We start from the raw sequence: 14,100 nt of genomic DNA on the forward strand, positions 1-14,100 counted from the left end.
TCTAATTCTTTGTCCTTAGTTTGTCTGTCTCACAATATAAGATCAGTCAGATATTTTGAGTACTTGATAGATTTTTGGCTAAATTGAAGCCAAGTGGTGAAAATAAGTATGAACACTGCTTGCTCCCCATCTTCACTGCATCTTCCTTTGTTTTATATGGTTCTGGTTACAGAAGATAAAGGCAATGGGTGAAGAGCAAGAGCACCAGAGGCAACGCTTCATGCTGCCTTTCCACCTCAGTCCTGCAAGCGGTTTACGTGCTTATGTGTGTCTCTAATGCAGCTTCAAGAAATATGATTTATAAATAGCCTTTGGAGAATTAGACAGTCTTCATCTGATTTGATAGAACCAGTCAATCAAGGTCAAGAAACTTCAAGCAGGATTTTTACTTAGATTCTTTTTAAGTAGCAGAAAAGGATTCCCCAGACATTGTGCACACTGTATGGTTTTTAGAACAACAGTAGCATAAGCTTTAACAGGCTGCACAAAGGGGAATTTGTCCAAGATGATACCAGCATCACATTCTTCCTTTTGATGCTGTGACTCTCTTCCGCTCTAATGACCTATTTTTTCCACACTATTGACCCATTTGGGGAGTGGGAATTTATAGTATATTTTGTGTTCCTGTTTCTTTTTATTTCTTTCCATATGTATCCAAAGTAGCACAAAGAAAAACTGAGAATGAATGAATCTTTTTCTTCTTGGTCAGTAGTTACTAGGCCAGCTGAAATATTCCTCTACTTTCCCAAATTCTGTGATGCTGATTGCATTAAAAAATTTGAACGTTTTGATGCTTTGAACAATCGCAGTAACAGTAATTGCAGTAATTGCAATTATTACTGAATTCAGCAAACCTTTAGCACTGAGAACTAGTGGATGTCAGCTGAGATTGAAGAGGAAAAAGAGACTGTACTTATCGAGACTGTAAACCAGGTTTTGAGGGTTTTAGAAATGTTTAGAGAAAGCAGACTAAACAAAACAATGTTTAACGAATCTTTAAACTAAACAAAATGCAGTCTGTCCTGAATCTACTTGCACTGACTGTCACACTCCATCTCCTCGCTGCCACTTCTTCAGATTTAAGATGATTTTCTCTAAATAGATTCAGTCTCATCTAATAAGCTTAGGTTTATCTAATTACCACCCAGGTAGGATTTCCTCTGTGAACTGCCTGTGACTCCTGTTAACTCTCCTGCTCTGAGGAGGTCCTGACTTCCCAGGGCTTCCCTACAGCCATTGCTGGAAGGTGGAGGAACTGTGCCTAGGAAAGTGCATGGATGGGAGTGAGTTTGGGTGAAAACAGTGAGATAACATCCCTGTCCTGTGCTGAGGATGTGAGGAAGCTCTAATCCTCAGCTGCCTCAGCTGCAGGGATGCGTTTTGCTGCTGAGAGTCCCTGGCTCACTCACATCCTTTGGGAAAGTCTCTGCTAACATAATCCCAGACAGATTTTGTCTTTATCCATATGTTGTTGGGGTTTTCTGTTGTTTCGTTTTTCTGGAATTTGGGGGTTGACAAGCAGGGCCTGTGTAGCAGAGTGGCTCACACAGGGCCCTTCCACGCAGCCCCTTCGTCCTGCTGTGTCACAGGAGTTGCTTCAACTGCAGTGGGCACTGAGTGTATTTTGATGAAAGATTTAATATCTCTTTTAAAACTTCACGGTTTATGTTTCACGTGGGCACATTAGATTTGGAAGTGAGAGCTTGTCTTCCACCTTGGTGTCAGAGTCATCAGGGTTTTTTTTGTTTTGCATGGGATGTTTTTGTCTCATGGATTAGCGTTTACTGTGCAAGGTAATCCCACCCTAATGGGGTCCTCTGGTGTGCTGATTGGGTTTTTGCCATTTCAAACAAAAAGAGCTAAGTTACATGAACAAGGGGATGTCCAGTAAAGAAGTACAAATTTTATTGTAGTTGTTAAATTTCTGTCTCCTCAAAAATGGTTAATGTGCTGTAAATTCTTTGAAGAACATTGGTATTTTCAATAACGGGTTTGCTAAAGGAAAACCCACTGGTTCAAATGCCATGATTCATGCAGGAAAGGAAGAACAGAGAATTTGACAAAATGCACCCATTATTAAGAAATACCTCTTGGGATATTTGGTGGTCTGAGCACCACTGCTGTGTAAGCTGCTGTAGAGCCACACAGGAGTCAGTGTCAGCAAATTTCAGGAGTTTGTCAGAGGAAAAAAAATCTAACAAAATGTTGTGGTTTGCTGCTTATAAAAGCAACAAATCCAGTGTCTGTTACCTGTGTGCTGCTGGAAGTGTTTCTCTTGGCTCTGAGAATGTCTCTCCCCATCGTTGGTGGCCCAGTTCTGTGGAGCAGTTCTGTGGTGGGTTTAGCTGGCAGGGATTATCCAGCCCTTGGGCTCTCCCAGACCCTCCCCTGGACAGCATGTCCTGCTGGTCCTTGCCTGAAGTCTGGGGACAGGGAGGGGTCCTGTGCATCGGGTGCAAAGTCAGTGGAGGGGAAGTCAGAGCTCAGTTCTTTCTGGTACTGCTGTCAGTTTAGTGCCAGCTGAAGAGAGATGGATCTGGACATGACTGGGTCGGGGAGGGGACCTCCAGTTTGAAGTGAGGTTCAGGTTTGTAATTTCCTCACTCTCCATTCTGCTCATTGCTGAAGTAAACAGCCAGGCCTCACTGCCTGTTGATCCCTCTCTCTTCTTTTCGCTTCCTTTTGGAAAAGGTTACATTGGCAGTAAGACACCAGTAAAGAAAAAGAGAATTAACAGTAATCTAAAAGCTGCATTCTGACTTGAAAAGGGATCCTGTGAGTCTCTGACTCTGTACTGGTGGTGCCCCACCTCAGGCACTCCTTCTGCAACATCTTCCTGAAGGAGAGCCCCTCTGCTCCTGATTGCAGGGCTTTACTCGCACTGCTGCTGCTGAGCAGGCCTGAGCACGTTACCACGACTGATTTTCCTGGTATTTCTAAGTCCATGTAACTGGTTTCAGGTATCCAAACCTAGCTGGTGTGTAGAAATCACTGTTTGCAAACACCAGGTAAAACTCCTCCTGGTGTCTGATCCTCAGCTGGATGACTCTGACATCACTGAGATTCACGTAACTAAATGGCTTGTCTACAGTAACAAGTTCATAAACTGATTTCCAAAGGAAACGAAAAAATACATATGTGCATAGATAGGTTTTAAAATGTCTTCACTGAAGTCTGTGACACTTAACTGTTAACATGTATAGTGGATTGCAGGATCAGGTCTGACATCCTGTGTTGTTACAGCATAGCTGGTTGTGCTGCTGGATGCTCAGAAGTGCTTCATGTGTGCTTGGAGAAGACAAAGTTCTCATATTTCTGGTTGCAGAAGTGATCTGTTGTTGACCTTTTTCCAGATTCTGCTTTTGTTGCATGTGAATTTTGTAATTGTAACAAGTGCTTTTGAAATAAGAAATCATATTTCTAGTCCCAGAGTGCTCAGTCACGTTCTTTCACTTAAGTAAATATTTTCTTGTTTAAAATTGTATTATTTAGGAATACATTGTCAGATGACAGTTTTTAGCTATTTGGCTCAACTCTTATTGTTTGCTTTTTCTCCCCACCCCCTTTTTTTTTTTTTACAAACCAAAACACCTTTGTTATCCAGCAAGAAGTTGAGAAGTTTACAGACCTAGAGAAACTCTACCTCTACCTTCAGCTGCCTTCGGGTCCCAACAATGGAGACAAAAGGTATGTGTGTGACTGTAAATGTGAGCAGCTAGTCCTGAAAACTGGCTTTACTTCCTGTGGCACTTAACTGCTGAGGAGTCATTCATATGATGTGGCTGGTAGCAGAAGCAGCCTTTATTAAACATTAAGGACTCTTCTTTTCCTGAAGATTAGTTGGGGGTTTTTTAAACTTTAAAATCTTTATTGCATGAATAGCTTGTAAATATAAATCTCCTGAAATGCACGAGTCATCAGAGAAAGTGTTTCACAGCCCGACTGTAACCGTTCCTTCGCTATTTATGTGTGAAGTGATAAAATAGCAACACAAATGTGATGGTGGGTGAAAGAAAAAAATAATGGTATTTCTGGTAACATTTGTTTGACTAAAGGAAGATCTAGAAAACCAACCTGCAGATCACAGCATCACAAAATTAGCATATGTTCCCAGTAGGATAGTTATAGGCAGGCAAGTGCCTATAGGAGGCACTCAGAGTATCTACTGGGAAAGCTGGGTGTTTCCAAAGGGCAGCTGGCAAACTAAGTGGGCAAAAGCTTAGAGGTGGCCAGTAAGGAATAATAAATTTAAGAGGGGAAGTAGAACCCTTACCTGCCACTGTGTACTTGTAGCTGTGTGTCAGTCGAGAACTGGAACGTGGAGTCTTTCTTAAATCATGGATGAAAGGGGATAACTGCTGCCCGTGGCTCAAGGAATAGCTGGATGTGTGAGGTGTGCTGGCCCTTGTTGTCTCTGGTGTGTCTCCACCTGTGTAGACAGACAGTTATTAAGTCTTGTAACTGAGGAGGAACTATAGAACCTTCATCAGCACTGCTTCTTCTTTCACCAGTGATCAGATCTCCATGTCATCCAGCCGTGCCCAGCAGATGCACGCCTTCTCCTGGATACGGAACACCCTGGAAGAGCACCCTGAGACGTCCCTTCCCAAGCAGGAGGTTTATGATGAATACAAGTGAGTGCTCCCGGACTGGATCCATACAGATGACTTTAGCAAGTGTAGAGTGTTCTGTGGCGCTGACCCTGCAGGTTCCCCACTGGTGCACGCAGACAGGGCCTGACGTTCCACGCTGCTGTGCCTGGAACACGCGAGCTGTTCATCACTTCTGCCACTGGAGAGAAGGCTGTGGGGTTTAAAGTGTGCATTGTATGTACTGAGGGAGAGGTACAAGTCTTTCTTAGCAAGTAAATATCTGTATGAATACTGGGTTTGTTTTGTGGACAGAGCAGCACAGGTAAAAAGCATCAGTTACTAGCTTACAGTACATTTTGGTCTGCCTGTGTTTACACACATACACGAGTGCCTTAACAAGGATGAGGGGCTGAATTGTTCCCTCTGGAAATGCAGCTATTTTGCACATACTGTCTTGCCCATCACAACCTTTCTTTCCAGAATAATGCATAAATATTGGACCTTCCTGCAGCAAACCTGATTTCCACAGAGGCACAATGTATCTGAATATGTATGAAACCAGTAACCAAGGCCACTGCGAGTCTGTGTTGTCAAGTCTCAAAGCTACCATGTAATGAGAAAGCGATTAGAAGCAAGGGAGAGGGAGCCGTCTGATGAAAGTTGGATTTGAATTCATTTACAGAGCATACCCCACGGGGGAGGGGGAAAAAATAATCATCCTCAGCCCAGTTGCCTGAAGATGAATAACAGATTTATGATCTAGTATGAATATTTCCATAATCTGAACGATTACAGTAATTTGCAGTGAGCTGAGTCCCTTCACCTCCTAAGTGCCTACAGGACTCACCCTATAGTAATTGTTATTGCAGGGCTGCCTTCTGCAAATACCTCCTTGTAATTAACTCTCTCTGCTCGAGTGTTTTTACCCTGATTGAGCTGAAGCATGATGGCATTCGCTTGCCTGGGGTTGATAAACATGCACACACCTATTTCTGAGCTCTCGCCATGGACTGGAGCGGTGACGCAGCCGGGAAGTGCAGCCAATGGCGCCGACGTGCCGGGATGGCCAATCCCGGAGCAGCAGCCGCTCGCGCAGACACGGCAACAGCGGCAGCTGCTGTGCGGGAGAGGGAGATGGGAGCGTTATTCTTAAATATATTTCTTATTAAATAATTTATGGCCTGCTTCAGCAACAAATCTGCTTGGCTTCCATGCTGTGCCAAGCTGCAGATGCCCGGAAAAATCATCATCTACAGATTGTGGAGTGTGAAATTTGGATGGCTTTGTATATAGCTGCATCAAGTATTTGTGTATTGTATTTTTTTTTCTCCCCCTAACAAAATAAGGGTGGTAAGCAAATATGCAGGAAAATATCAAATGTTTGGAATCTATTCTCCTTTGAAAGCTTCTGTTCTGTTTTTAAAACATTCAGTTTCTTTGAATATTTTCATGAGCTATTCTTGCACACCAAAGGAAAAGTAGTCTTGGAGTGGGATGTGGGGAACAGGCATATAAATACATAAGAGTTAGTTATAAGATAAGTAATTTTTCTTTACCTAAGGGTGTTAAGACCTCTCAGAATGTATTCTATTATATTAACAGGTTACAGTTTCTGTCTTCTATGTGCAGAGATGGAGGTTGTGTGAGCTCACAGTGAGCAAGCTTATGCACTCTGCGTGCATGAATCAAAAGTGCCAGGCTTCAGAAGATGCTGCATCATACCAGCATCTCCAGTCCTGCTGTAAATGTTGGTCAAAATAAATCTTGCAAAACTACTGAGCTTCTGCATCACCTTTTGTGATTTTCTTCTGTGAAGAGGGAGAGTCAGAGGCTTGCACTCCACCCAAGTCCACTGTTGGCAGATGTTGTGTTTTCAGCTCGTCCATGTCTCAAGTAGCCTGTTCTCACTAAGCTTATTCAACACAGTGACTCCTCTTTCTGCTTTGTTACTCTTCAGTTTAATTGTGAATTCGTGTCTCTAACTGGATAAAAGTGAATAGATTCATCTTTCTTTTGAAAGGGATAAAATAAATTGAAAATGCATCATTAATATAAGGCAGTACCACTTAGGAAGGGTGAGAGTTTGCAGCTGAATTTCAGAAAGGAGGTAGATGAGAGCTGGTTCACCTCTTGTGCTGTGATGCCGCCTGCACTGACAGATTACAGTGAGCTGCAAGGAGCTGTGTTCCTGCTGGGCACACACGGTTCTTCTGCCAGCTTCCTCTGGAGGGAGGGATACAGGCTGGAAAGCATGGGAGCTCGAGGGGAATTGCCTAACGTGTTATCTAGCCTAGCCTGCAGTGAACGGACACTGCTTCCCATCAGATCCTTTCAGTGTTTTCCTGTAACTCAGTTTTACTTGGATATCTTGTCCCTATTAGTAAACCCCCTTCTGGACACAGCCAGGTGTAGCTTTAGCTTTAGAGTTTAGAGATTTAGGATTTCAAGTCCGAGTGCGGTCCTGCAGTATTTATGCAGGCAAAATCCGTATTTGCCCATAAAACGATTTGTTGAGCCTTCAGTAAACACTTGAGTCCTCTTATCTTGCTTCTGCTGCTGACGCAGGGAAAGAAAGTCATTCATATTTAAGTTTGGTGCCCTGAAGATTCACTTGATGCGCTTAATATGGATTAGGAGGTCTTGGAGTCATCCTGTATCTCTTTCCTTTAGTCTGTAAATCATTAATCCTTGCTTTACTGGCTGCTGGGCCACTTGATGCCACCTGATGCATAGATTATGTACACTAAGTGTTAGGAATATCAGCCATCAAGTTAGAGGAATATTCAGAAGCTAACACAGAAGAGGACAGTAGGTGTAGGAATACCATGTCTGTTAAAGCACCTAAAGGACACAATGGACATGCTTAAGTTGTTTGATTGTGCTTATCCAGTGTTTTTATATAAAATTCCCTGATAGGAATGGGATGGACCCTCTTGTGTTGCAAAGTCTAGTCCTAGGTCATAAGCAAGTACCTATATGTTCCTTTGAAAACCAATCAAACTTCAACTAAAGCAGTTGTTCCTTCCTCTGCCTCTACTCTTGGGAGTCTGACCTGCAATTTCATTTCTCTTGGTTTTCAGGCATCTGGTTTCCATCCTACCTGATTATTAGGACTTATTTCTGTGCCAGCATTGTTCATCAGCTTAGTGAGAGCCTACCTCTTCCTAAGGCTCTTGGTTTCTTTTGGGGACCAGTGGTTTTGGTTAGAGCGGATAAACCAAGAACTTTGTTTTGTTTCATTCTGTAGGTTCTTTATCATTTGCTATTAATGATGGGCTTTTTTGCCCAGGAAGCTGCAAGCTGGGCTGCATAGCCTGGCCATCTTCATTAGCTTCGGGTTAATTTTTTTTCCATGGTTTAATTCAGGTGCAGTTCCAGTGTTTTTTTAGGTCTGGAGTACATTCAATTCAAAGATCTTACAAAAAAAATAAAAAAGCCTTTTCTGGTCATTGTGTAGGGGGGCTCTGTAATGGCCAGTCTTCGCGAGCGAAGATCCGGGGAAGGTCTTTCCACCTTCCAGCCTGCGCATTGGATTTTTTAGGTGAGACACAGTGTGCGCGGAACTGAGCCCACCCTTTAATCCTAAGGTTCATCTGCCGGGGCCAAGCGAGCTTGGACGGTGGCAGCGAGGTCCTTAGGACGTAGGTGGGTTGCCTTTAAGGGCTAACGAGCCCCACCTGCCCGGGAGTGGCCCTGACCGGGAATCGAACCCGGGTCTCGGCGGTGATAGCGCGGCGCCTTTACCCCTAGACCACCAGGGGCTCCTAGGGGGGCTCTGTACAAAGGAACAAAGACCGTGTGTCCATTGTCGTTCCTGTCTCTGTGTAGACCTTCCCTCCCCCCCGTCTGTTTCCCACCCACCCTTCGAACAGCGAGACGGCTCCTGGGCTCAGCGATGTGCCAAGAGTGCAGGGAGCAGAGACAGGAGCTCCAGGGGAGAGACTCCTGGTTTGTGTTGTCAAGTCAATGAGAGACCACAGATGGACATGGGGGGTTCTGGGCCAAGCCAGGAGGGGGAGGGGCCATGTGGGATGATCTGTCTGAAAACTGAAATTCCAGGATAATACTGATAGCTCAGAAATCACAAGCTTGCAGGAGCTGCCAGTATGGATTCAAGGGGAGCATGTAACTGTTTTTGCTGCTAGCAAGTGATTGTCTTACAGTAGATGTGCTAGACTTGAGGAGCAGATAATTTTATACCTATTTTATTTATTTATTTTCTCCAAGGGAGGGAGTAATTTTAACTTTGAAGTTGATAGATTGGTAGGTCCCTAATCCTGTTGTTTTACTGGGTTGTTTTTGTTTGGGGTTTTTTTGTGTGTGTGTGTTTTTTTTTGTTTTTTTTTTTTTTTATTTTGCTGACATTGTTGAGTTTCAGTCAAAGATTCAGCTGACTGTGGCAGAGAAATTCAGAAAGTCCTCCTTTGCCTGCTAGTTGAGACTTAAAGTCTTGTAATCAGCACCAGTGAGCAACAAAGACCTACCTTTTAGGAATTTTCAGAGTAGAGTTTAAATCCACTGAGGCCTGGCAAGATGCAAGGGACAGAAAGCACTCAGAGATCTATTTATTACACATAAAGCAACGTCTGATTCCTAAGAGGGTACAGTGAGGCGGCAGAAGAACTGCTTTGTAATAACTTCAAAGGGACATACCAGATCCAGCTTCTGTGGCTGACATGTGTTGAAATGAAATGTGTTCGTATATAAATTGAATATGAAGCTTCTTGGTGTCCCATAGAGAAACTAGACTGATACCTGACTGTGTTGTAGGCAATGTCTCCTGGTTTGGACTGTGTGCACCCAGCCACCCCACTGACCAGGGCCGCTCAGTGGCTGGGTGCACACAGGCTCTGCAGGGGGTGTCAGAACCAAAGAGCACAAATGTTCCTGTTTATCATCAGCAAAATCATTACATCTGTGGATGCCAACATACAGCCAGGGTAAAAGCAGCAGATACTTGCTCTGTAATAACTAGTATTGTTACAGAGAAAGTGAATGCAGTGGAAGTATCTCAAGAAATACATACAGCTTTCTATAGAGCTGCAGCTTGCAGAGAAGACATTTTGACTGGCCTCCTTGGATGCAGATTGTTACTAGGTGATGCTGGGGATGAAGCATCTGTTTCAGACTGCTGCTTTTTCTTTGTCTGCCTGACCTTCCAGAGGTTGGTTTGCGTGTATGTACCTGATTAGAGTAGCAGGCAACTGTGGGGTATGAAGTCATTGTTTTTCTGCTCCCCTGCTGATACCCACGGTGGATCATGTGCAGTCACCTCTTCTTTTTAGAGGCAGGTGGTTTCTGTGTATTGCTGGTAGGACCTCTCACGGCAAAGGAGGTCATTGCTATCTGGTGCTGGCTCTGTGGCTGTCGGGAATCTGGCTGGGAAGGCTTTAAAGGGGCGGTTTAGGCCAGAGCACATCAATGTCTGTGCCCCAGCGTAGGGCGCTCCTGTCTCTGTGCAGCCTCAAGCCCTTGCTGTGCAGGTAAACCTTCCAGGGCAGTTCGTGGTTTCCTCTTTTGCTTTATATGTTTGTGATTTTCCAGAACATTCACCTTTTGCAGCAAAATCAACAATTTTTGTTCTCTGCCTCAAGGACATATTTTTTGAATGTCTCAAATGTCGAAACAAAATTCCTTCTGCTTTTTTTGAGAACTGAAGGCAGATAAGTGCCCATTTTACTAGAATAAGTAAACTTGGCAAAATAATTACCTTTGGTTTCTTTATTCCCCTGTATCATCAGGTTGTATTCTGAGTCGCATGATGATCTTCATTGGCAGCAGCAGTTGGAATCTCTGTTAGTTACATAAGGACTGTTATATAGGGTTGTCTGTAATCAAACATTGTCGTAGTTCAGTGGTGGTACAGAGGTAGGAGGACTCGGTCCTCAGTACATGCTTGTGTTACATCTGTAAAGGTGAAGCTGGTTCCCTGGGAAAGTGTGTTTTAAATGTAGCTCTCTTAAGGTCTCATTAATTGAGGTTGTATAGGCAGAATCTTTCTCTGGACATTGACATACCTGCACTTGCAATTAACTACTGCTTTTCAATATTCTTGCAGGACTTCAGGCCTCACTACACTCCAGCTGTGCTTCTTGCTAGAACAGCATCTCTGTTTCTATTATGTCCTAAAATAAGTGAATTGAAACATATGCTTCAAACTAAGTTGTGGAGTAAATCTTAACTGTGCTCTAGATAATGCCAGTGCTTGTTATGTCTCCACATGACTTGTCTTTGAACTCAGTAGAGAACAAGGCAAAAACTATGGTATTAATAGCTCTGTTTATACATTTTTAATGCACTCAATTCGTTGTGGATAGCTTCATTAATGTTAAATGTGATTCTAAATATGGATGGGTATAAGTGTTTTCTTTTGAAAACCTTTGATGGAGTCTAGCATGTAGGCTGGCCTCTTGTATTAACTTTGATTCCATTCACGCTTTCTTTCTCTTTGTTGCAGGAGCTATTGTGACAATCTTGGCTACCACCCATTAAGCGCTGCTGACTTTGGAAAGATCATGAAAAATGTCTTTCCAAACATGAAGGCCCGTCGTCTAGGCACAAGAGGCAAATCAAAATATCCTTTGCTAGAACCCTTCTCAGGAACTTGTTCTGCACTTGCCTGGGGAACATCTGTCGTTATGGCTTAACCACCAGCTAAATGTGGAAGTAATGTTAAATAAAAAATGCAGACACTTTTCCAACGTCCTTTAAAAATTATTAATTGTGGCAGTGTTATGTTGCAAGATATAACTTTGGAAACAAGTACTTAAATTTAGGTTCTGACGCTCAGTTGTCACAGCAGCGAGGAATCAAAGAAGTTTTATAATTTAGTGCGAAGAGAGATGTTGGAATAAAGGAACCAGAACTGTTACTGATTTTCAAAGCAGTTTTTTCATCAGTACCAATTTTGTCTCTTCCAAGTTGAGAATTATGCCTTCCCTTGAGAGTCCTTAGGAGCCCTGGTGCAGTAATGTAATACCTGCTGCATTCCCAGCGTCGGCTCCTGCTGTGTCCTGACGTGCTGGGCAGGCAGAGCCACTGCAGTAAAGCAGGACAGGGGGAGCATGGAAAGACTGAAAGGCATTGAGGTGCTTGTAGGCTCTAATTAAAAGCCACTCAAACGAACTAACAGTGATGATGGGGACGTGCTGCAGTACTGCCCTTTGCCTGCTCTCACTTGAAGCATGTGCTTATAGAGAGAATTAAATGCTAGTGGGCAACCCAGGGTTACTTGTCTTCTATAGAGGAAGAAAACCTTCCATGTTGTAGTAAATAGAGAAGATGTGTGTCAGTTAAACTGTTTCCTAAAATACAGTGTTGGATTATCAAGCAGTGGAATCCAAAACTTAGTAGTCATGTTCTGGATAGAGCTAGAGAAAGGGGAGAGATCATATGATGTAATTGTAGCTTGACCCGGGGGATCTCTTTAAGTTCTGTTTCCTAAGTTTCTAATTCAGAATGATTAAAATATGACCTTGTCTCACACTTACTGTAATACCCAGGCTCCTTACACTTCTTTTACTGTAATCATGCTCCATCCAGGTTAATGCAAGCAAGTGCAAACTCCATGGTCTAAGAAAGAGAAATACAAATGTATTTACAGAATGTGAAGAATTAGTGATTCTGAAAAGGATTTGTGTGTCACAGAGAAGAGAGACTGTATGTGAACTCCCAGAGTAATTCTTTGGATAGTTAGAAAAATGCTGATTTGATATTTAGACCTATAAACAAGTGAGTACAAGGAATGGAGGGAGTCTGTTTTTGTGTACCAATTTGATGGGATCAGTCTGGGTCTCTGTGTTCATATTTTTACAGAAGAAGAATTATCATGGGGAGAGAGTGCCTCAAACATTGTGTGAAAGCTTAGGAAGATATGCCCTCATCAGGCTACTTTATCTTCTCATGGGGAACTTCATGTGCAAGTCCCTTCGGAGAAGGAAATAAAGTAGATCCTGAATTTGGAATTGCATATTTTAATAGTGATTAACTTTTGGAAATTCATTCTCCCGTCTTGTTTTAGGAAGAGAGCTTAGTCCAAATTTATGTTAATGATTTGAATATTGAGTAGCTAATTGAAACTGCTTGGCCTGGTTTAGTCGTCGTTGTGTGTGATCAAATGCAATTCATCACACCCAGCACCTCTGCACAGATGGAGAAGCCCAAGCACCTGCCCAAAACACAGCCATTGACAGGCTTTGATTCTGGCTGTGAGACCATGTTAGTGACAGCAGTTCTTAGTTCTGTGTTGAGTTTGCTTATAAAGCTTATGGGAGTTATCAGAGGAATTACTGCCTTTCCCTGCTATCCCCCAGTTATCGAGGACACAATTTGAACCTTAATTGCTGTTCACATATTGCTACAGTGGACTGAGGAAGAAGGCTTTTGTGCATATGCCAACACTGCCCAACCTTGACTTTCATAAAACTGGAGATGGGGTATGATACATATTTGCTTCTTTATATATATATATATTTCTGAAAATTAACATTTATTACACTGGTTTTCTGTCTGAAGTTTTCCAAACAAAGTGAAGAGCTGTGTAGCTTTTAAGACTTTTCTTCATGATCCTTATATTCTGAATCATCATTTGCTGTTTTGTCTGTAAAGTTCATAATGAACTATAGTGCTATTAAACTAATTTAGGAGGTAAAGCAGACTTCCACAGTGCTGCCACCCATAAGATACATCTTTTTAACTCAGATTCTGTTTTGATTTTACTGAGGTTTTTTTATTTTTGTAAAGTCAATGCTAGGGAAGAGATACCCAGTGAAAGAAGCAGATCCTGGGTAGCAGTAATTGCTGAGTTGACACAACTCTGGATACAGGGAGCATCAACTGTTGGTGGTCCAGATATTGGGATTCTGTCTGCAATTTTCTTCCAGAGATGTCAGGTCCATCTAATGTCTTTGGAAACAACCAGGAGATTTAACACTGAGACATTTAATTTAGTATTACATTGATGTGATCTCATTCTCACAACTTTGTGAAAAACCGTGACCATACTTAACTTTTTGTGTGATTCTGATAATTGTTTGCTCTGTTTTTGTTTTTGTGCCTCAGTGACCCTTAATAATCAAAGTAACCTTTCCTCCTTTGTTTGTTTGTTTTAGCTGGATGGAGCAGAGCCATCTGGGCAGCTGCAAAGTGCTGATGAGGAAGTCATCTCTGCGGCCTGCCGGCTTGTTTGTGAATGGGCCCAGAAAGTGCTGAGCCAGCCTTTTGATACAGTCTTGGAACTGGCTCGTTTCCTTGTAAAAAGTCACTATATCGGTACCAAGTCCATGGCAGCTTTAACAGTGATGGCAGGGGCACCAGCAGGTAATGAGATAATGCTGAATTGGAATGGGGGATCTTTCTATTAACAGCAGAAACATCTTGGTTTGAGGAGGGACTTCTCTTCAGGGCAAACTTTAAACATGACTCTGAGCATTGAGCATGCCGTTATTATGTGATTTTGGTCACATTGCTGCAGATTACTCTTCTTGCTGGTACTCTGGGTAAAGATGTG

At 42.8% G+C, this 14,100-nt stretch overlaps 1 protein-coding gene across 1 annotated transcript in view; it reads left to right on the forward strand.

Annotated features, from left to right (window-relative positions):
* Positions 1 to 14,100, forward strand: part of RFX7 (regulatory factor X7) — a 50,975-nt gene that overhangs the window by 26,371 nt on the left and 10,504 nt on the right. Inside the window, exons 3-7 of the mRNA XM_050309963.1 lie at positions 3,605 to 3,687; positions 4,512 to 4,634; positions 11,050 to 11,166; positions 12,943 to 13,027; positions 13,703 to 13,910. Coding sequence (XP_050165920.1) covers positions 3,605 to 3,687; positions 4,512 to 4,634; positions 11,050 to 11,166; positions 12,943 to 13,027; positions 13,703 to 13,910 — 616 coding nt within the window. The remainder of the gene's footprint in view (positions 1 to 3,604; positions 3,688 to 4,511; positions 4,635 to 11,049; positions 11,167 to 12,942; positions 13,028 to 13,702; positions 13,911 to 14,100) is intronic.

The sequence above is a fragment of the Myiozetetes cayanensis genome, unplaced genomic scaffold (genome assembly GCF_022539395.1).
Source record: "Myiozetetes cayanensis isolate MyiCay16 unplaced genomic scaffold, myiCay2020 scf14, whole genome shotgun sequence".
Classification (NCBI taxonomy): Eukaryota; Metazoa; Chordata; class Aves; order Passeriformes; family Tyrannidae; genus Myiozetetes; species Myiozetetes cayanensis.